Source organism: Podarcis filfolensis, assembly GCF_964270895.1.
Source record: "Podarcis filfolensis genome assembly, chromosome: 14".
Classification (NCBI taxonomy): Eukaryota; Metazoa; Chordata; class Lepidosauria; order Squamata; family Lacertidae; genus Podarcis; species Podarcis filfolensis.
The window spans coordinates 7,423,823-7,445,054 of record NC_139616.1 but is presented as its reverse complement, the minus strand read 5'-3'; the positions used below and the strand labels follow the sequence as shown (position 1 = coordinate 7,445,054).

Here is a 21,232-nt window from a genome sequence, read left to right as displayed (position 1 = left end):
CAGGCCTAAATCCACCTCTGCAATGAGGAAGAATGAGTAAATCAGGTGGTTCTTTCTCCAAATTCTCAGCCTACATACAGTGAATACTCACACCCAGATGTGATTCTGAGCTGAAGAGAAGGGAACAGAGGAGTTGCAACCTGGTTCTGTGTTGGAAAGCAAATGGGGTTTCAAGAAATGGCAGAGTGAAGGGCCTTCTGACTTCATGATCCACTACACCAGGGATAGGGAAACTCCGGGCCTCTCCACCTGGCCCTTGCTCTCTTTCCAGGCCACCCCCCACCTTCAAGCCCTGCTTTCCACCATCCTTGTTGTTGTTTTTTTGCCTGGTTGCAATGAATCATTGTACTCTGGTGGTGCTTCTTGCCTGCTTGGATGGAGGACATAGAGGGGTGTGCAAGTGTGTGTGGAAGCCAGCCTACTGTAGAAAGGTAAATTTATTTATTTTATTTTTATTTTTAAAATTTCTATACCACTTTATATTTTTAAGAAAAACTTCAGAGCGGTTTACAGCATATTAAATCAATAAAACATAAATAAAACAATCTGAAGAAAGTCAAATATAGAGTATACAGCCAAAGCAACGTAACAGAAAACTAAAATATTATCTTAAAGATTTCAAAATAAAACATTACAAAGGAGGTCAACTACAGAATACATATTTAACATAGTAGGGCTGGTGAGTCAGGGCCCTGCCCCCTAGGCCACGTGGAAAGGGCCTTGCAGGGAGCAGCCTTCAGGCCCCACAGCTGGGCGATGTTCCTCTGGCCTCATGAGGAGCCTATAAAACTGTGCAAATAAAACTCGTATTTACTGCCCTGCCCACTTTTGCCTTGTCCACCACTGGCATGGGGCTCCTGGAAAGTTGCCCAGAATGGTAACCAGCTCTTGGGCTGAAATATGTGCCCTACACATGGGCTAAATACACTATGCAGGAAAGGGAGTAGAACAGACACACTCCTATTCATACTGATGCATAAAGGAACATGCTTGAGGCTTCTCCCAAGGCTTTGTGAGCATTTTCTGTGCCGGTTAACCTCACCTTCTTTTTCACCAGCCCTGTGGATAGAGTCCCAAGGGGGCTCTCATCCGTGCACCCTTCCCTGGGGCTTGCTTTGGACTGGTCTAAGATGCCTGTCACATCCATCTTCGGGATGTGTGCGTAAGCTGCTCTATCCCCGCCCCCTCCACCAGCTGCCAGCTGAGCGCCAGTTTGGCTTCCCCACTGGGGACCTTTGTGAAACTGTGATTTGGAGGATTCCCACTAAATCAGGTCATGACACAATCCCTCAGCCACACATTGGTGCTGGCATTTGCTATTCATGGAGTCTGTATTTATAGAGACGTGGGTGTGTGGCCTGCATGGGCACAAGTGATGCTGGGGATGCAGATGCAGTTCTGCTGGCACAAGAACTGGCATGCTTGCCTTGGTGCAGGGAGAACCCGTTTCATCCCACTGAGGGTCAGGAGCTACTGTGGCTGAGAGAGGGGACCCTCAATTCTCTGTGCAGCCACCCTGTGTAAGCCTTCAAAGCTACCAGAATGGAGCAAATGTTGTTGTTGTTTAGTCGTTCAGTCGTGTCCAACTCTTCGTGACCCCATGCACCAGAGCAGGCAGGCACTCCTGTCTTCCACTGCCTCCCGCAGTTTGGTCAAACTCATGCTGGTAGCTTCGAGAACACTGTCCAACCATCTCGTCCTCTGTCGTCCCCCTTTGGAGCAAATACCACTCTCTAAATCTTGCCTTTGGGAGCCTCAAACCTCTTGCTTTTCTAAATGGAGAACAGAGAGGGGCACGCGAGTCTACTGTGCAAAGGTAAAGTTTGCGTCCATTGCTGCTCTCACTTTTGCCTCAGGCCTTGCCTACTAGCAGCACATGAACATGCATAGACTTGTGTGTGCATGCATGTACTGTACACAGAATCCCAGAGGAGGAGTTCACATATTCTGGAAATGAATGTGCACGCATGTCACTTTCTGAGCAGGACAATATACTCCTGAAATCAAGTCATTAATTTGTACTCCTCAAATGAATTCAGCCTGAAACTAATCTGAAACACGCATGCATACTTAACTGACTGTGGTTTGGTTGCGTGCGGTCCTCTTGCTGCTTCTCCTGCGAGCAGGTGAGTGAGCAGAGACAGAGAGCTCACTTCCTGGCAACCTGAGCTCTGTGCATGTTTTTTGCTTGTCACCCCCCCCCCCCTCAGATGGTGAAGGCGACTCCCTCCTGGTTTGTGTGAGATGAAGAGGAAGCTCCTCTGGGGTCTTGGAGAGGAAGGATGAGGGCACAGCATTTAAAAGGAGAGGGGGGAATCATCCATATTTATAATGTGATTGGCTGAAACTGGGAAAAATAGTTTGTGTGCTTGGTCTGCTGCATTTTTAGAATACATAAAACCCTGCATAGACTGAAACCCATTCAACCCATCTTTTGTTGTTCACTTTGCATCTTTAAGAAGAGCCCTTAATTCACTTAGTCCAGCATTCTACCTCCTTCCCTCTGGGTCCACCTGATGCTACTGGAAAGCCCACAAGCAGGATCTGAAAGCAATGACCCTCTTCTGCTGGTACCCCCAGCATCTGATAGTCAGTGGTATTCTTCTGAACCTGGAGGATCCATTGAGCCGTCATAACTAGGATCAGTTGATAGGCTCACCCATTGTAGATCTGCTTAATCTCTTTTTAAAGCCACCTAAGCTTGTGACCTTGATCACACTGCAATTTTGAATTGTGAGAAGAAGTACTTTCTTTTGTCAATCCACTGGATGTCCTAAAGTTCCAATAGTAATTCGTTCCACACCCTGGCATCACTGCATCACCCTCTATCGTGTCTAGGAACAGGCAAATCTGTCAATTTCAGCTTCTTTCAGTCTCACATTTTTTCCAACCTTAAGTTCAGTTCTCCATGTTTCCACATTAGTTCGTAATTATTACCACTGTTGTTATTTTAAGAAGTCCTTGGAAAACCCATGAACATGTTGGTGCATATTTCCCATTATAAGAAAATTTTTGGCAAAGCATTTCCCCACTACAGTTCTGTATGTTATTTTCACTAATATAGCCATTTATGTGCATGCTTTACCTTACTAGGTGCATTTTTGTACATTTTATTTGTCTGGAGAACTGGAGAATTCAGAAAAAAATGTGAATTTCAAAGGATGGCTGTGTTTTGGTTCAGGATGATTGAATTAGGTAGGTTTGCCTTTGAATGTTAACCAAACTGAATTTCTCTCTCATAATCAAATCATGTCCACATTTTCTACACTAAAAAGCCCCAAAGATGCAAGCTTGTGGTGGGGAATCTGTGGCACTCCATATGTTGGACTCCACCAGCCCCAAGTAGCAAGGCCAACAGCCAGGCATTATGGGAATTGTAGTCCAGCAACCTCAGGAGCACCACACATTCTGCAGTCCTGATGTAGCCTTCCTGCAAAGGGAAAGGTGCTCCAGCCTCCCCATCAATCTTGGTTTCCCCTTTCTTCAACATTTCCAGCTCTCACAACATCTCATCCACTGACAGGAATATGCTTTTCATGGGGAGCAACCTGATTAGGCAAGCTCTCAAGCAGTATTTCATGCAGATAATGGATGGAAAGACACAGAATCAACATTCTCTTTATTATGTAGTCATCACTACATAGTAACAACAAGATAAGTCCCTCCCTGTTTCTTTTAACTATCTAGTATTAATTGTATTTTTGTGTGTGTGGCTTTACTGTAGCTGTACGTGGGCATTTTCCTTGTGCATAAGACCTACACATGAACAGGACAGAATGGGGGTGAATGCCCTGATCTGCTCCTAAATAGTGAGGGGCAGCTCCATGAAGAGGCTTTCCATTTCCACAAGTTAGAGCAGGCCTAGGGAACCTCTTTGAGTTCAGGGTCAGCCTCCCAGGGACCAGAGATGGGTCAGGCCAGAGGCAAAAGTGGGTCTAGGGCTTGCCGATCAGAAGGTTGGCGGTTCGAATCCCCGTGACGGGGTGAGCTCTCGTTGCTCGGTCTCTGCTCCTGCCTACCTAGCAGTTTGAAAGCACGTCAAAGAGCAAGTAGATAAATAGGTACCGCTCTGGCGGGAAGGTAAACAGTGTTTCCGTGTGCTGCTCTGGTTCGCCAGAAGCGGCTTAGTCATGCTGGCCACATGACCCGGAAGCTGTATGCCGGCTCCCTTGGCCAATAAAGAAAGATGAGCGCTGCAACTCCAGAGTCATCCACAACTGGACCTAACAGCCAGGGGTTCCTTTACCTTTACTTGTTCCTACACACACGCACACCTCATCTCCATTCGCACAACCATGAAGCATCATCGCAAGGTGGTGGGATGCACTCTGTACACGCTCATTTCCCAGGCTGAGTTTGTGCATGGAAAAAAAGTCATTTGACTGCTTCGATTGGGGTTGGCACTACTACAGTGCCACATAATACCCATTCTGTGTCTGTCAGTATTCAGTCCTTCAGTGTGGCCACACCTGCACTTTGGAACTCCCTGCCTATTGAGATCAAGCAGGCACCTTAGGGTACTAGTTTTGGCTGTTTAGGCATGTGTACCCAGGTGCTTTGAAAGTTAAGGACATTCTTTCACACGTGGGTTGCGAAATAATTCCTTGTTTTACATTTTTTTGCAAACTGCTTCAAATGTTTTTTTTTGTGTGTGTGTGTTTTCCAATCAAGCTGTGTGTAAATTTTATGACAAATATTAATATTAATAATAATTACCCAAGCCAAATCCTCCATGAATCCTGTCTCTGGGGAAGTGACCGGTGCTCGCTTAGCCCGACTGTAAGTGGTCCAAGAGTTCCCCACCCCCCACCCGCAGCCACACACCTTGCAACTTGAGGAGCGCCTGGCTTCCTTAGCAACCCTCCTTTCCCTCCCCTACAGCGGGAGGCGACCCCTCTCTCCCCCGCCTTCCGCGACCGCCGGGCTCCGTGGGGGCTCCCGCTCCTCCTGACTCTGTCTCCCTTCCTCCCAGCGCTCGCCTGCATCCCTGCCTGCCTGCCTGGCCAGCCCTGCCCCTCTCCCCTCCCTCGCGCCCTGATTGGCTGCGGCTCCTCCCCCCCCCCACGCTCCGCTATGCTAATCTTATGCGAGTAGTTCGGGGGCCAGTCAGCTGACGTCATCCGGCCCAGTGGCAGCCGCCGAGGGAGGGAGGACGGAGGGAGGGAGGGCGTGCGCGCAAAGCGAGGCGAAGCCCCAGCTAAGCCAAGCCAGGCGAAGGGAGGAGAAGGGAAGCGGCGGCGGAGGAGGAGGAGGGCGGGAAGGGGGGGGTGGAGGGCGAGATCTGGGCTGAGCGCGGAGAGGGGGAGCCCGGGCTGGGCAGCCCCCCTCCCCCTGCTCCCGCGCGGCGCAAGCAGGCAGGAGCCGGGGCGGGGCGGGCGGGGCGGGGCAGAGCCGGCTGGGAACATCATGGCTACTCTGGCCAACGGGCTAGCGCAGCAACAACCTCCCCCCGGGCCCCCGCCCCCGCCGCCGCCGCCTCCTCCTCCGCCTCCGCCGCCGCAGGCGGAGAGCACTGCCTTCAGCACCACGAACAGCTCCGGGAGGATGAACGGGCTGACGACGCCGACGCACGGCCCGGGCGGCACCATCGCCATGAAGGACCACGATGCCATCAAGCTCTTCATCGGGCAGATCCCGCGCAACCTGGAGGAGAGCGACCTCAAGCCGCTCTTCGAGGAGTTCGGCAAGATCTACGAGCTCACCGTGCTCAAGGACCGCTTCACCGGCATGCACAAAGGTAGGGAGCCCCGCCGCGCGCCGCCCTCCTCCTGCCGCGCGCCGGGTGGATCCCTTTCTCCTCCTCCCGATGCCGATGCCGCCTCGGCTACTCCAACCACGCCTGCACACCCCCCCCCCCGCTTCCCGGCCAGGCGAAAGGGCCAACAAAGGGATGGAGAGGAGATGCTGGCCGCCGCCGAACGCCGCGTTGTGTGTGTGAGGCTGAGGGCGGGTGGGGGGCGCGCGGAGAGGAGTAAGTGGACGAAGCATGCCCCTCTGGGCAGATTTACTCGAGAACCAGTCCCACAGAGCTGGGTAGGACTTGCTTCCATGTGTAAGAGTGGATATGGGATTTGCAGTGTGTGTGTGTGTGTGTGTGTGTGTTTTGGGGGGATCCGTAAACAAGGAGGGAATTACAGATCCTCTAAGAGAGGGAGAAGCGTACCCCCCTTCTCCAGTACCGTCTCCCCCCTCTCTGAACATGCACACACACACGTAATGTGTATAAAGTTGGGTCACGTGTAATGACTGGATGAGAGAGAGAGATCAGTGGAAGGATGTGCACGCATGTGCAGGAGGAAAAGGAAGACAAACACAGACACTCCCTCCCCCCCCCCCCGCGAAGAAAAGATCATATTTTGCATCAGGAGGAGATTAGGACTTCTGCCAATGGCCCCTCTCTGCTACTTTGTTCTTCTCATTTTAAGTTATTGTGGCTACAGTCCTAAGTGCCCCTTGCTGGGAGCAAGCCCCTTTGAGCGCAGGCAGGGTGCGGGGGCTTTTCCCCTGACTTAGCATGCATCGGATTACACAGCATGTGAAAAGTTGGGCTGGGTGGGGGGAAAAGTAAGTGTGCATGTGCGTGTCTGCATGTAGGAGAGTGTAAGGCAGAGAGATGTGTGTCACAGTGTGAGAGAGTAAGTGTGGGAGGTGGAGACAGTGGAGGGAGATTTGTAAACAGAGACAGGAAACAGACATCTTCTGAATGGTGCTATGGAGGGGGGAGGATATGGCTGAAAGAGGCCCCAGCTCCCTGCAAACTTATGTTACATACAAGAGAAGGGGGCCGAGGAAAGATGTATATACGTGAAGGGGCTTCTGTGCCATCGGAGAGGCAGATGGCACATAAGCACTCATTAGACAGAGATGGGGAACTGGTGGTTCTCCAGATGTTGCTGGACTCCAACTCCCGGCATGGGCAATGGTCAGGGATTATTATTATTTATTGAATTTATATATGATGGGAGCTGCTGGAGTCCAATAACATCTGGAGGGCCACAGGTTTCCCCACCCCTGGATTAGGAAATAGGTCTCAGCCTTGGCTGGATCTAGAGGAGTTCGCATACCCATAAAGGAGCTCCCTGTTTCCTTAACCCTTTGCTGAGTTAGTTGGTGTGCAAAGTTGAACTGGTTGAAAAGTGTGTGTAGGTGTGTGAGTAACAATGGGGTGACAGTGCCGATGTTGCCAGTAACAAGGAATATTATAGTGCTGGCACCTTGATATGAATTTTACCAGTTGCTGGTAGCTGGACAGTTGAGCCAAAGATATGTGGTGTAGCGGTAGACTCTGTATGGAGAGTCCATCTTGGCTCCCAGAATCATAGCTGTCAACCTTTTCCTTTTTTTAAGGGAAATTCCCTTATTCCGAATAGGATTCCTCGCAAGAAAAGGGAAAAGTTGACAGCTATGCACAGAATCAGTGTCTCTGTCGTGAATCTTTAACCCAACTGCCTAGTTACCTGAAACATGCAGAATTAACATCAAGATCCTGGCCTTATAATATTCATTGTTACTGGCAACATAACTGACAACCTCATATATCCTTCACAGATATGCATTTTATTAGGCAAGACATGTTATTCAATGTTACTCCAACTCAGAGTAGACCCATTGAACTTAATGGACACAGGCAACTTAGGTGCATTAATTTCAATGGTCTACTCTGAGTAGGGCTTAGTTAAATACAACCCAAGAGGGTGTTTTGTGCTATTGTATTTCATACCCCATACTGATATGCCCGGCCCAAGGAGTACAATTCTTTGTGGCTTCAAAGTTAGAAAACGATCAAGATGATAAAAAGTGCCCATAAAGCATCACATGTGCTAACATAAATCATGAAATTATTATAGGCTCAGTATCTTGATGTTAATTTAACTTTGAGGATAGAAGTTGACAGCCATGTAGATAGAGGAAATGCCATGTATGTCCACACAAATATATGTGTGTATATACACCCACATTACACCCACACCTGTTGGTGAATTCTAGTAACAGTTGCACATGTGGGGCAGGCAAGAAATGAATGAGTGAATTTGCAGAGGAAGCAAGTTTGCATCTGGATAGATGCTTCCACTTCACATTTTTTTCATATGGTAGGTTGTTCTACACTATGTTTAGCCAACTTTTTAGAACCTAATAGTTGAAGGCTCTCTCTTGTTCTTTAAGTACTGAGATAAAACACTGTGTCATGTGTATGCCTAACATTTCTTTTGATATTAATCCCCGAGGCTGCATGCAATTAAATCTGACATGCCATACGCACTTACCTGTGAGTAAGCCCCATTAAGTGGCACTTAACTTCTGAGTAAGCATGCATAGGACTTACTCCCAATAACTGTGCATTGGATTTTACTCTAAAGTGGTGACACCCCACATATCTAAGGCACACCAACTGAATTCATTGCCCTCAAGTAGTTATATTTAGGGCTATTGGTTCCCTGTGAAGTACAATTTCCAGCTCTTCAGGTCGGTTGCCTTCTGGTGAGTGGCATCTGGTGGTATATAAATTGTTAAGTTTCAATGCAGGCTAGAGTTGGGATTTTAGATCACATCTTGTACCAGGGCATACCATTCTCTTAACAACAAAACAACACGCACAAAAACCTCCCTGCTTTTGCAACTTTCCCCAGGCTGCCTATTTTGAAATGTGTCCTTTCTGAATGGAAAGCAACAGCCCAGTAATGGATCGTTTTTTCTGTGCTGCAGAAAAAGGAGAATGCAATATGTAGTCCACAGGAAGATTATATCTTAATTTCTAACATCTCCTAGGTAGATTCTTGGAAATGACCTTTAAAAACTGCAGGCCTTCAGTTCAAATGTATAGACAAGATGATGGAAGCAGGCAGGGATGTAGGTTAGGGCAATGAAAGACTGAAATAATATTAACATTTGGCGACCCCACCCCAAAGCAAGCAACCCAGCAGTCAGGCCAGTTTATCTCTGCTGCTTAACAGCAATGGAACAGGAGGTTCTTTGTCATCACAATAAATAAATACGACCATAACATTTCAAATATCAGATCTTGAGATTGATGGAGGAAACTGAGTTGGATGAGAGAGTTTCTAGGAAGCGACATGAAATTTGACTTAAATATGATGGGAAGTCACCTGTGAAAATTGTCAGGTGCACCAATATTCTTTATGCATTAGCATGTTGAAAAGTCTCCAACGCTTCTTTCATTGCTGCTTAACTCTTCTGACACTCTCTAACCCAGCACCCTATGGAAGGATAGCAGTTGTGTGTCCTCTCCCAGTTCCATTTATACCTATACTGAAGTCTATACTTCAAACTGCTTGAATTATTTTCTTTTTTAACCTCCTCAGCCCTGCCCTACATATTTGAAACTGTGCAGGCCAGAAAGAAAATTAAAACTCCCCTCTCCTTTTAAATACATAGACTGATCAACACAATTAAATGCCACCCTTCATCTAATTAAGGTCCTCATTAATTTTGCTCCTCTGTCCAAATATGCGTCTTTTGTGACTCTCTTGTTCACAAAGGCAAGTCAGTGGAATGGAAGTTTGAGGATTGTTTTGAATGAAGCACGGCTGCTGCAACCAGGAGCAACTGTCTGCCTGCTGATGGGTCAGTCTGCATTCTCCTGGCTACGAGGCTTGCTTCCTCTCGCTCGTGAATTGCTTCTATTTGAAGGCGAGATGGTTGCACTTATTAAGAGTTATTAATACTTAATCATCTGGCAGATTTAATTGTGCCAATATTAAAAATGCATCAATGTCAAATTTTGTTCATTAAATATTTACATTTTTGAAGGGAAACTGTTTTGCTGCTGTTTTAATATCGTTTTAGGAAGATTTATATAGGATCTATTATTTAAAAAACAAAACAAAGAAAAAAACACCTAATAATGTGGATCGTATGCTGCAGACCGAGTGGAATTGTTGTTGCTCCTGTATTGCAAAAAGGCTAGCAAAGTACCCACGCTTGGATTTGTTTCCATCAACAAGAGGGGCAGCTAGAGTTTCTGCCTGGACTGCTACATTTCCACAGCAGCTTTGCAAAGCCGCGCCATGAATATTACGGGCAAGAAAGCAAAACAAAATCTGTGCAAACCTTATATTCGTGGCAATGCGGACTTGCAAACCTTTAATCGAGCTCCTCCTGGGAGTAAGAGCTCATGAGGGTGAGTCAGTGTTGAGCAGTCTTCCCCCTCCAAGCTTTTTGATTCACAGCCTGCAGTGTGTGCTAAGGAGGGAGAGCATTTAGGAGTGTAACACACACACACACACACCTCAGCAGTCCCATGAAAATTCCACAGAACTACTCACAGCGTAAGGTGCTAGTAGACACCTCTGATTCAACCGAGGAGAGATTAGGACAAATGATAGTTCCATGCCGGCTGTGGATGGAAGAGAAATTTGATTCAGTTTGCATTTAATTCACACTTTTCTGAAACAATATGTAAGCTGAAACACAGCCATCCCTTGAAACTCACGCGTCTAATTTTGCAGTGCAGTTTTCCACCTAAGTAACATGTACAAAAATAAATTTACTAGTGTAAAACATGCATGTTAATGCATATTTTAGTGAAAATAACATACAAAAAATGCATGGCATTAGGTAAAATTGTTTTGCAAAATGTTAGGCAAAATTGCAAGTGCATTTTAGGAGAAATTTGTACCAAAATGCTAATGATTTTTCATGAGAAGCTTTTCTAAAAAAAGATTTATTTTTTTTAAATCACAAACTGGTGGGGAAATGTGGAGAACTGAAGACTGTAAAAATGAGAAGCTGAGAGCAACAAAAAAATTCCACATTTGTCCATCTCAAGTGCTAGCTCTATGTTTTTGTTTTGTTTTGAGGGCTGGGGAAGCATCCTGCAAAATGCTTCCAACTGGCCCCATCCTTCTTCTCCTCTCTCATCACCCACTTGTTCTCCCTCTGCCTCTGGGCCCAATTCCTACCACTGCCTTAAGGGAAAGGAAAGTGAATTTGCAGGCAGCGGCTGATGCTGTTCCCAGCCCCCTTTGCTGCCAAAGGCCAGAGGCTGGTTTGCAAGCCAGACTCCAGCACTGGCAGGAAAAGCAGCGGCAAAGCCTTGAAAGGGGACCCTGGGGGGGGGGGGTCAGCTGGGGGCCCATTCCCTGTCTGGCCTATAGAAGTAAAGAGTGTGTTAGTTCATGTCCATATGCATTTCTAGAATTTCTCTTTATATTACTTGATAAATTTGCCTGTACATGCTTAGGCGCATGCAACACTTAAAAAAGAAAGTTATCTTGCCATCATGCAGATTGGGGGGGTGTGACCTACATTGCTGGGCCCAAGACATTTCACTGCTGGGAGCAGAGCCCAGAAGGTGGCTTCTTAGAGATATCACTTTATAAAGTCTTGCAGGACCATTCAGGCACCAATTCCCTCTTTCATCAATTGCTGTCCACCAGTTGTGGTGTGTGATGCAGGTTGTTTCATCATGCTGTATAGTGTGGGGTGGTGTAATGGTTATAGGGGTTGCTCGTGCGTAAGTTGCCGCCACTCCTGGCTAGGTTGCCTGATTAAACCTTTTCTGTCTGGACAGCCCTTCACTTCGTGGCTGTTTCAGTCGCTAGCAGAATCCGTCAGTGGGTGTTTCTTGAACCTCTTCCAGCATAGAAGTTCTTTGACGCCAAGTCTCCACCTACTCTCCCTGCACGGAAGTCTTCTGCGCAGGGTGGGTGTGGGCAGCGGAGGACCCGTGCTCTCCCCGCTGGTCTCCGGCGAGGAGTCCTGGAGCCCCCTCGCCGATTCCCCCATCTGCCCCCCTTTCTCCCTGGTGTCACGCTGATTTCCTTCCCCAGCCGATGAGCTGCCTCTCTCCCTGCTGGGCCCTTCTCCAGCATCGCTTTGGAGCCTTGCCTCCGCCTCTAGCTCCGATGGCAGTTCCCTGACAGGTGGGCTCTGGAGATGTTTAAGGTTAAGATTTCATTTTCAAGTCATTATTATTATTATTATTATTATTATTATTATTATTATTTTTATTGAATTTTCTTTTACAAATTAATCAACACAACCATATTCTCAAACTTCCAATTTTTGAACTTCCACCAGCTCCACCATCAATCATCCATATTTTCTATTTGTTACGCATTTTCAATATATTATATTGCCAGTTAATAATATCCTTTCTTCTCTCTTTCTTTTTACAATACACCTTTGACATCACAAAGCCTCTTTAAAACCGACTAGCGTTGTCTGTTCATCACATATATTTCCCAGATAATTCGTAAACTTTCTCCAGTCCTCGATGAACTTGTGATCTTTTTGGTATCTAATTTTCCCAGTCATTTTATCCAATTCTGCATAATCCATAAGTTTCATTCTCCACTCTTCCAAAGTCGGTAGTTCCTCTTGTTTCCATTTTTGGGCCATTATTATTATTATTATTAATCCTCCCTTCATCCGTAGATCTTAGGGTGGTTCACAGCATAAAAATACAAGATTAAAGCACAAAATACATAGTGAAAACAAGAACAAAACAATAACCCCCCCAGCCCTCCCACAAACGGATTATTTTCCTTCCTCCTTCTGAATGCTGAACAGTGCAGGGCTTTGGGAAGAGATATTCCCCAGCATGTTCCTCTTGACATTCAGTGCAAGTGATATTGCCCAGGTGAGTTCCTCTGTGTGGTCTTTGGCAAAGTAGCTGGCCAACACTGCTTTTCTCCTTGGAGGTCATAGGAGCCAACTCCTAGGGGCCAAGCTCCCTTCAGCACACTCCCCATGAAAAATTCGAGGGGGCCAGCCCCCACAAAGTTGATGAGCATTGTCATTCAAATGGTGTGCATGACCATGTTAGGCTTGGTAAATTTCATTGTACACAGGTTGTACATTGACAATAAAGCTGGTATTATTATTATTATTATTATTAATTGCTTATACAATACAATACATTTTTATTTATACCCCACCCTTCCCGGTTCAGAAAACCGGGCTCAGGGCAGCTAACAACAAATTTAAAACACTTAATTGTGGGACTTAAAAATGGGACTTGCTTACATATTCCCTCTCTTTTATGCAGGTCAGGGATTACCAGCCCCCCCCATATTTATTCAAGTTGGCAGCCCTGTTGCAGGTCCTTGATATTAAAAAGAAAGTTGTGACTTTAACTCCCAAATAGCATCATCACTGCTCATTTTCGGTGTGTGGGACAAGTAAAATGTATTAAATTTGTTTGAACTGGTTTTAATATTTTCACTTCTAAATGGTTGGAACCTCATGGTGAAGGATGGATGAGTAAACTAATAAATAGTGAGTTGTCACCAACCAACTAAGTTAGTCAGTCCCATTAATTTCAGTGGGTTACTCTGAGTATGATTAACACTGGATGCCAGTGGCGTAGCGTGGGGGGTGCAGGGGGGGCCGGCCGCACCGGGCGCAACATCTGGGGGTTAGGGTTAGGGGGCGCAAATCCACGGGTTAGGGGGCGCAAATCCACGGGTTAGGGGTGCAAATTACTTGCCTTGCCCCGGATTCTGACAACCCACGATACGCCACTGCTGGATGCAACACAACAACAACAACAATAACAACAACAACAACAACAACAACAACAACAACAACAACAACAACGTAGATCAGAGAGTATCATAGGCAGTGAGTGCTGAACTTGTCCATTCGAGTATGTTGGACACCTGTCAACTCCTTTTGCAGTGGGTGATCAAGGCTGGACTTTGGGATTTCACTTACGTCTTGTCCCCTAAGGAGTTCTGGGCTAGTTAGGGTGGTCTGTCCTTGAAGGCTGATGAACCTAGATGGCTTCCAGACTGGTTGGGCTAGCTGTCCTATTACAGGGGCTGCCTGCTGGTTGCGGGAGTGACCAGAGCAGCAAATGTGAATTCTTCCTTTGCCCCATAGGCTAGTCTCCACCTCTCTCTATCCTTCATCCAGGCAGCAGTCCAGGAGGCATTATCACAGCTCAAGGGCACATTCCAGCCAGGCAAAAACACTCAGGGTGAGGTTCATTCCAGATGACAGTATCCTTTCGGATCAGTTCTGTGGATTGATGGTGGTGAGCAGGAATGCGGAGAAGCTTCTCTCACTGAGTGGTGTCAGAATGGGGGGATGGGTTCTTGCTTTTCCCCATGGGAATTATTCCACGGGGTTCTGTGCTTGTTCCATGGCTTTATGGCGGTTAGAAGTAATGCTGAGATTGGCCATGAAGTGCCCCTCGTATGCCAGTGATGCCCAGCTCTATTTCTCCTTTTTTTCCTAGCCAGGTGAGGCAACTAGGTCTCTGAATGACTCCTCGAACTGTTCCAGAAAGTGGCAGCTCATTTGTTGCCTGCAGCTAGCCATGTGGAACGTAGAGAATCACTTCTAAAAGACCTTCACTTGCTCTCATTTCGTTTCCAGGTTGAATTCAAAGTGCCAGTGTGGATCTTCATAGCCAAAAGCCCAGTACCAAGGGTGAGACCCTTCAGATGTTGGACTCCAAATTCCATCAGCTCCAGCCAGCATGGCCAGTGGTCAGGGATGGTGGAAGTTGGCTACCAATGGCATCTGGAGGGCACTATTCTGGTCATCCTTGCTTTTGGAGGGGGGAAGGGCCATGGCTCAGTGGTAGAGCACCTGCTTTGCATGCAGAAGGTCCCAGGTTCAGTCCTACCATCTCAAGGCTAGACTGGGAGAGACTCTCTTCCTAGAACCCTGGAGAGTGACTGCCAGGGTAGCAAAACTGAGCTAGATGGACCAGGGTCTGTATCAGTAGAATGCAGCTTCCTGTATTCCTATTCCTATAGGTCCCATCACAGGGATGGGGAAATAGTGGCCCTCCAGATGTTGTTGGATTCCAACTCACATCAGCCCCAGCCAGCATGGCCGATGTCAGGGGCTGGCCGGAAGAAGACGAGTGGTGGGAGCACCCCAGGGAGGACACAGAAGACGGCAACTTAGATCCTGGATGGTGGTTGTGGGACACTGAAGAGCAGTCTGGGGAAGGGAAGAGCTGTGAGGTCTTAGAAGCAGGGGGGTTGAGTGATAAAGGGGAATTGAAGGAGGAGGGCCTTTCGGCACAGGGTTAGAGGCTGAGCATCACAGTGTGAGTGCAAACTCAGACAAAGAGGAGTCAGAGGTTGTCCCGGCTACTCAGCAGCAGGGCAGCCCCAGTCCTGCTGGCTCTCCTTCCCCTCGGACACCCCGCTTGAGGAGAGTTAGGCCCAGAGAAGGAGCTCACCCCCTTGACACAGCCTTCATCTGCTTGGGAGCAAACCATAGTGAGAGGCTAGGGCGGGGAGAGGTGGTTTTGGTCAGTTTCAGCAATGGCTGAGCTCGATTAAGGTGAACCAGAGAACTCTACTGTGTTTTTACTTTGTGTTAATGAAAAGCTTATTGCATCCTGGGTCTCCCGTGCTTGACCTGGGCACACTTGGCAGCTCCTTGACAGCCAATAGCCAGGGATGATGGGAACTGAAGTTTAACAGGATCTGGAGGGTACCAGATTGGCCACCCTTGCATTCCCAGGTTGTCTTATTACAGCTAGATAATGCATGTGAATGGCTTTGAACTCTTGAAAGTGTTATACAAATGTAAGGTGGTAGTAATAATAATGATAACTATTATTAGCAAAGATGTGAGGAAATGTCGCTCTCAATAGTTACACAGGAATGCACGCACATCTTTGAGAGCATGTGAGACAGTATGTACTTTCTTGCAGGGGGTTGGACCAAATGGCCATCGTGGTATCTTCCAACTCTTTAATTCTATGCCTAAATGTGACTGAAAACATCACTGAGAGAATTTTTATTTAATCAATGGATTTCTGCCCCTAACATTCCATCAGCTGGTCTTCAGAGGAGTTTATGGACGAGTGTTCATGGCTTGAGCATCAAGTCAGGACAAAGATCAAAAGGAAGCCACAAGCACCAAGGACACAACAAGCGACAACAAGCTTGACAGCCAGCTATTAGCAATAATCAAGCAATTCCATATTGTATCCCATTGAAAGCTCAGGAAAATGGGACAGATTTCAAGTACAGCTTAAAGAAAATAGCAGAGTAGGTGCTGCCAAATGCATTTGGGGAGGGTATGCCATATTCAAGTTCTCATCACAGAAAAGGCCCTGCCCTCTGTTGGCCACCCACTATTTCTGGGGGTGAAGGCAAACGACATAGCACCCTGACTGATGATCTCAGCAAATGGGCATGTTCACATGTGAGAAGGTGGTCTTCAGAATCCATACCTGCTTGTGTGTGTTGTGTGTTCCAGTTTAAGGAGCAAAAGGGATGTGCAGGTGACAAATGCTTCTGCTTCCTGCCAGCAGCTTGCCACCCAAGATGATATTTAGCAAAAACAGAAGAAGCTGCCTTATACTGAGTTAGACCATTGGTCCATCTTGTTTACCATTGTCTACCTTGACTGGCAGTGGCTTTCTAGCATTTCAGATAGAAGACCTTCCCCTGGCTTAACTAAAGATGCTGGGGATTGAGCCAGGGACCTTCTGTGTGTAGGGCAGAAGCCCTGCCACTGAGGTACACTGAGCTATCTGTGTTATCATCATTCAAATACGCATAATTCCAGCCAGGCAAAAAGCGCTTGAGGAAAGAGTGGAACCATCTGCTGAGGTATGTGGCCTGGGGAGAGTCTAAAGGGCCAGGTAAAGAGGCATCTGGCCCCAGTCACTGGAGGTCCTCCACCCTTGCTGTAGACCGTCACATAATATGCTCCTCCAACCACAGCAACAAAAGAAAGCTACCCCTATAGTTGCTGGCATGGCAGGATGAAAATCTGATGTGCTAATCTGGAGGGCTTTTGCACTAATCCCAGTGTGTTTGCCTCTGCCTGCCGATTCCAATTAACCAGGCCCTGCTAATCCATACGAATTGCCTTAAATCAAATCCCCGCTGGGCTGCGGACTGACCTGCTGCTGGATTCCGCTCATCTCTTTGAGGCTAGGCACAGCTTCCCTGGAAAGGGAGTATCCAGCTGCTTTGCAGAGCAAGGGACATCGCAGGCGGTATTCCAGCTGTGCTGTATAAGCTTTGCCTTTCTCTCTCCACTGCTGTATGGGCCTATGGCCGTAATAAATGATATTCTTCTTCTCCACTGCAAATGAAGGTGTGGACTGGGCAAAGCCGTCCCTTGCTGAGCGTGACTGTACTCACACATGACTTTATGCAATAACACTTTCCCCTCCCTTCTTCTTTCCAGGCTGTGCCTTTCTTACATACTGTGCCCGGGATTCAGCCCTCAAAGCCCAGAGTGCCCTGCATGAGCAGAAGACATTGCCTGGGGTAAGTGATGGTGTTCTTCTCTGGTGCAGGCACGACTCACCTCCTTTAGCTCAGAGTCCTGGGCTAGAATTCAGCAAGTGTTGCTCAGTGTCCATTTGTGACAGCAAGAACCCATTGCAACCGAGGGCAATCCACACTTACCTTTCCTCTATGCTTCCCAGGAATGGTCTGCACTTTAAAGCTCTGTATCCAAGCAGGGGCGAAGGAAGGCGTCGTGACACCCAGGGCGGGTGTCACTACATAGAGCACATGTGCGGCGGCGACAAATGTGCCGTATGTAGCGACGCTGCACATGCGCTGTATAGCGGTTTGCCGCCGCCACCGCTCCAGCACCGTACGGATGGTGCCGGGATCCCTCTGTTGCTGCTACAGCCACGAGCAGAGGATCCTCCATGTGCAGCTGCGGTGGCGCGATGGCTGCTCTGCCACCGCGAGTCCCTGAGGGTGACTTCTTGTCACTCCCGCAGACATGGAATCCGGGGCGCAACGCCCCCCATGCCCCCCGTTGTGACGCCACTGTATCCAAGCACCCCACCCCTTTTTGTTTTTGCTGCGGAGCTTTCCCTGCAGAAACCCAGTCTTTAAATTTCAATGGCAATCCACAGGAAGCCCAATCTGCTGTTTGTTCTGATTCAGCTTTGAAGAGTGGGTTTTCATGGGGAAGCTCCTGAATTGTGGGGAAGGGTGCTTGGACATGAAGCATTAAAATGTGGGCCAATTCCTGAAAAGAGCGGGGCAGAAAGTAAGTGTCATTAAGCCCCTAGTGAGTCCTGTCGCTTTCAATATGGAGGGTGCCATCCTAAGTATGTTTTGGGCTGGATGGATCAGTCCTCTTCTGCTCTGTGTCAGTTCCACACATGCTCAGCCACGTCTATTAAACTGCACCCAAACCAACTGTGTTTAAATGTTTGTACGCACTTTTTGTAACATGCATTTTGCATGCATTCCCTCCAAATGCATGCATTTTATTCAATGCCTTTCTATGCATTTCCCCCTAAAATATGCATTTCCCCTATAAGATACTCACATTTTTGGAACCAAAACAGCATTCTGAAATTCAGAGCAGTGCCCAGTGCCACTGTTAGCTGCATTCCGATCTGCATATAAATCTAAGAGCTGCAAATAAGGTCAATTTGCTTTAAAATGCGGACTCAATGAAACTCTCCTCCATCGCTTACAGGGAGTAAACCCTCTTGAGTGTAATAGGACTTACTTCTGAGTAGCGCTTAGGATTTTGCTGCAAGAGCTTTAAGGGGGCATAAGCTTCCATGAATTGAAGGCACAAAATTCTGCATTTTGAACCCACAAAAGCTTATGCCACCATAAATGTTCTTCCTTAAGAGGCATTTGGGTTGTCTACATTCCACTGACAAAATGTCTTGCACCAGCAGTACATTGTGTTGCTAGTAACTTTGCTGTGCAAATCTGTTGTGCAATGAGTTGCCACTAGCACCACTACTATGTTGGGTCTCTCTGCGGGGCATCATTAAAGCTCACTTGTCCGTGAACATCAGAGCTCCTGCCCTGGTCGGAAGAGAACATTGGGCACAGCCCTTTCTTTCTCTTTATTCTACGGGAGTGTTGCATATTTTGAGAAATGGATAAGGAATAATTTTAAGGGAAAAGATTTCCCTTTGGATGGTTTTTGAGGAAACAACATCAAACTTCCATCTTTGAGGTTTTCATAATCTCCCTGTGAACAGATTCTTCCTTATCTAAAACAAACTGATCAGTTTAATTGTTTAATCAGGTGTGGGACATCTGTCAGCAGGGCCTTATAGAACTAGCAGGCTTGCTTAGTTGGGTTTTGATGCTCCATGTCCTCTCTGAGTTGTTTGGATAACGTGCTCTTCACTCTTAGAGTTTTGGAGTGGCAGTAAGCAGATGAGCATCAGTTCCCAAACGTCTTCCTGAAATGTAGTGTTGGTAGGGATTTGTTTAATGTAGATGGGCGACCTTCTCCCTAAAGGCACATTTCCACATGTCCGCCTTCTGAGATCAAAATATGCATTCCATGCTCATCGAATCTCCTACCACACACAGTGCCTGCTTGCTGCTGCTTCTTTGCCAGGCAGTCAGGGATGTAAGAAGGCTTCAATTTCTGTCCACTCCGTATTCGTCACATATAGCGCTGTTTCCGTTCCACTGCAGCTTGGCTTTTGACAAAAACGACATTCTTAAACTCGCTGTGGCAGAATTTTATGTAGCCGATTATATAATTAATGGTGTCATCGTCACATTATTCCATACCATTCATTTCAATGCAAAGGAAATGCAGTGCAAATGTCTGTGTGTATAAGGGGCAGGTAATCGGTTCCGTATCATTTAGAAGAAGAAGAAGAGTTTGGACTTGATATCCCACCTTTCACTCCCCTTAAGAAGTCTCAAAACGGCTAACATTTTCCTTTCCCTTCCTCCCCCACAACAAACACTCTGTGAGGTGAGTGAGGCTGAGAGATACTTCAGAGATGTATGACTAGCCCAAGGTCACCCAGCAGCTGCATGTGGAGGAGCGGGGAAGCGAACCTGGTTCACCAGATTATGAGTCCACCGCTCTTAACCACTACACCACGTTTTAGAGACCGAAAACAGCAGCAGCAATTGTGGATCAAACTGTTCTGGACTTGTGACAAATGAGTGAACATTGGCAATTTTTGCTCTCATTTCTGCCAGAATTCTCTAGCATCCTTCACTACAGATGTTGTGGGTTCTTAGTTCCTAGTTCCAAGTGGCAACAGCAACATTGCCAAAGGCTTTGCCTGTACTAGTACTGTAGTGTCGTTGCTTGTAGAGACACCACATCCTTATGCACGCCTGACACTGAGAGAACGGAGGCTGCAATCCTGTGTTGACACGTCCTTTGAACCAGAGTAAGCCTGTAATGCTGCACCTGGAAATAAGATATTAGTGACGGGGGAAGAATTCAATTCGGGATGCATTTAAAGTTGCATCTGTTAAATCCACACTTTCTGAAACAATGCATGAGCTGAAATACAGCTATCCTTTGAAATTCTTGTTCAGTTTTGTGATGCAGTTCTCCAACCCAAAAAATGTCACTAAAAATGCATCTATTAGGGGAAAGTGTGGATATTTATTAGGAGAAATTCACAATAGAACGCTGACTGATTTCTGCGGAGGACTTTTAAACATTTTTTTCTTCTTTTGCAAATTGCTGCACAATGTAGAGATCTGAATTTAATATTAGAAAAAAAGCCAAGAAATGGAGAGAACCAAAACTGACAGGTTATTCCATCCCTAGTAGAGATGCATCACCTTGTATTGTTGCTCTCGTGAATATGTAACTGGTTATAGCGCCTCCCATGGCTTTGAGATACATCAAGAATCAAGTATTAGGTTACATAATACCACACCTTCAAAGCACATTTAAAGCACACACCCCCCCCCCACAAAGAATCACAGGAAGGGAAGCTTACCCCTCATGGAACTACAGTTCCCCCAACCTTAACAAACTACATTTCCCAGATTTTTTGGGCTGTGTGTGTGCTTTGAATGGGCCTTAAAGGTATATGGCAGGTTACAGACTCTGCTAACCCAGAAATAGTACCCCGGATGTGAGGGCGATCTGGCTGCGACATCTGTCACCCCATTGATCGCCAGGGTTGATTCAGCTGATCTGGCTGGCTAGGCGGGTGTCCCCTTCCTCCCTCACCGCTCCATGTGTGTCCCTCCCGAAGCTGTGCGCTTGGTGGAAGAGGACGACCATCCCAGATAGAAGGAGTGTACCGTTCTTCGGTCAAGGGTATACGATAGCTGCGCTCCCCTGCTAGAACCTCCCGGCTTAAGAACTTTGCTTCAGGATGAGAACAGAAAGTGTGCAGTGGTGGTGCGGCGGCAGTAGCAGGCCCCATTAGCTAAAGTGGTGCTTCAGGTTAAGAACAGTTTCAGGTTAAGAACGGACCTCTGGAACGAATTAAGTATATAACCAGACGTACCACTGTACCTTAAAAGAGTATATTGATAGCCATCTAGCATTTTTGGTCTATTTAACTTGA

General features: G+C 47.1%; 1 protein-coding gene across 7 annotated transcripts in view; it reads left to right on the top strand.

Moving 5' to 3' along the window:
• Positions 1-5,397: 5,397 nt before the first annotated feature.
• Positions 5,398-21,232, top strand: part of CELF6 (CUGBP Elav-like family member 6) — a 181,214-nt gene continuing 165,379 nt past the window's right edge. For all 7 annotated transcript variants that reach the window (XR_014541667.1, XR_014541668.1, XM_083586712.1 and 4 more), the window contains exons 1-2: positions 5,398-5,737; positions 17,137-17,219. Coding sequence is in view for 5 of the 7 variants with exons in the window: in XM_083586712.1 (XP_083442838.1) it covers positions 5,407-5,737; positions 17,137-17,219 (414 nt within the window). In the remaining 2 variants the exon portion in view is untranslated. The remainder of the gene's footprint in view (positions 5,738-17,136; positions 17,220-21,232) is intronic.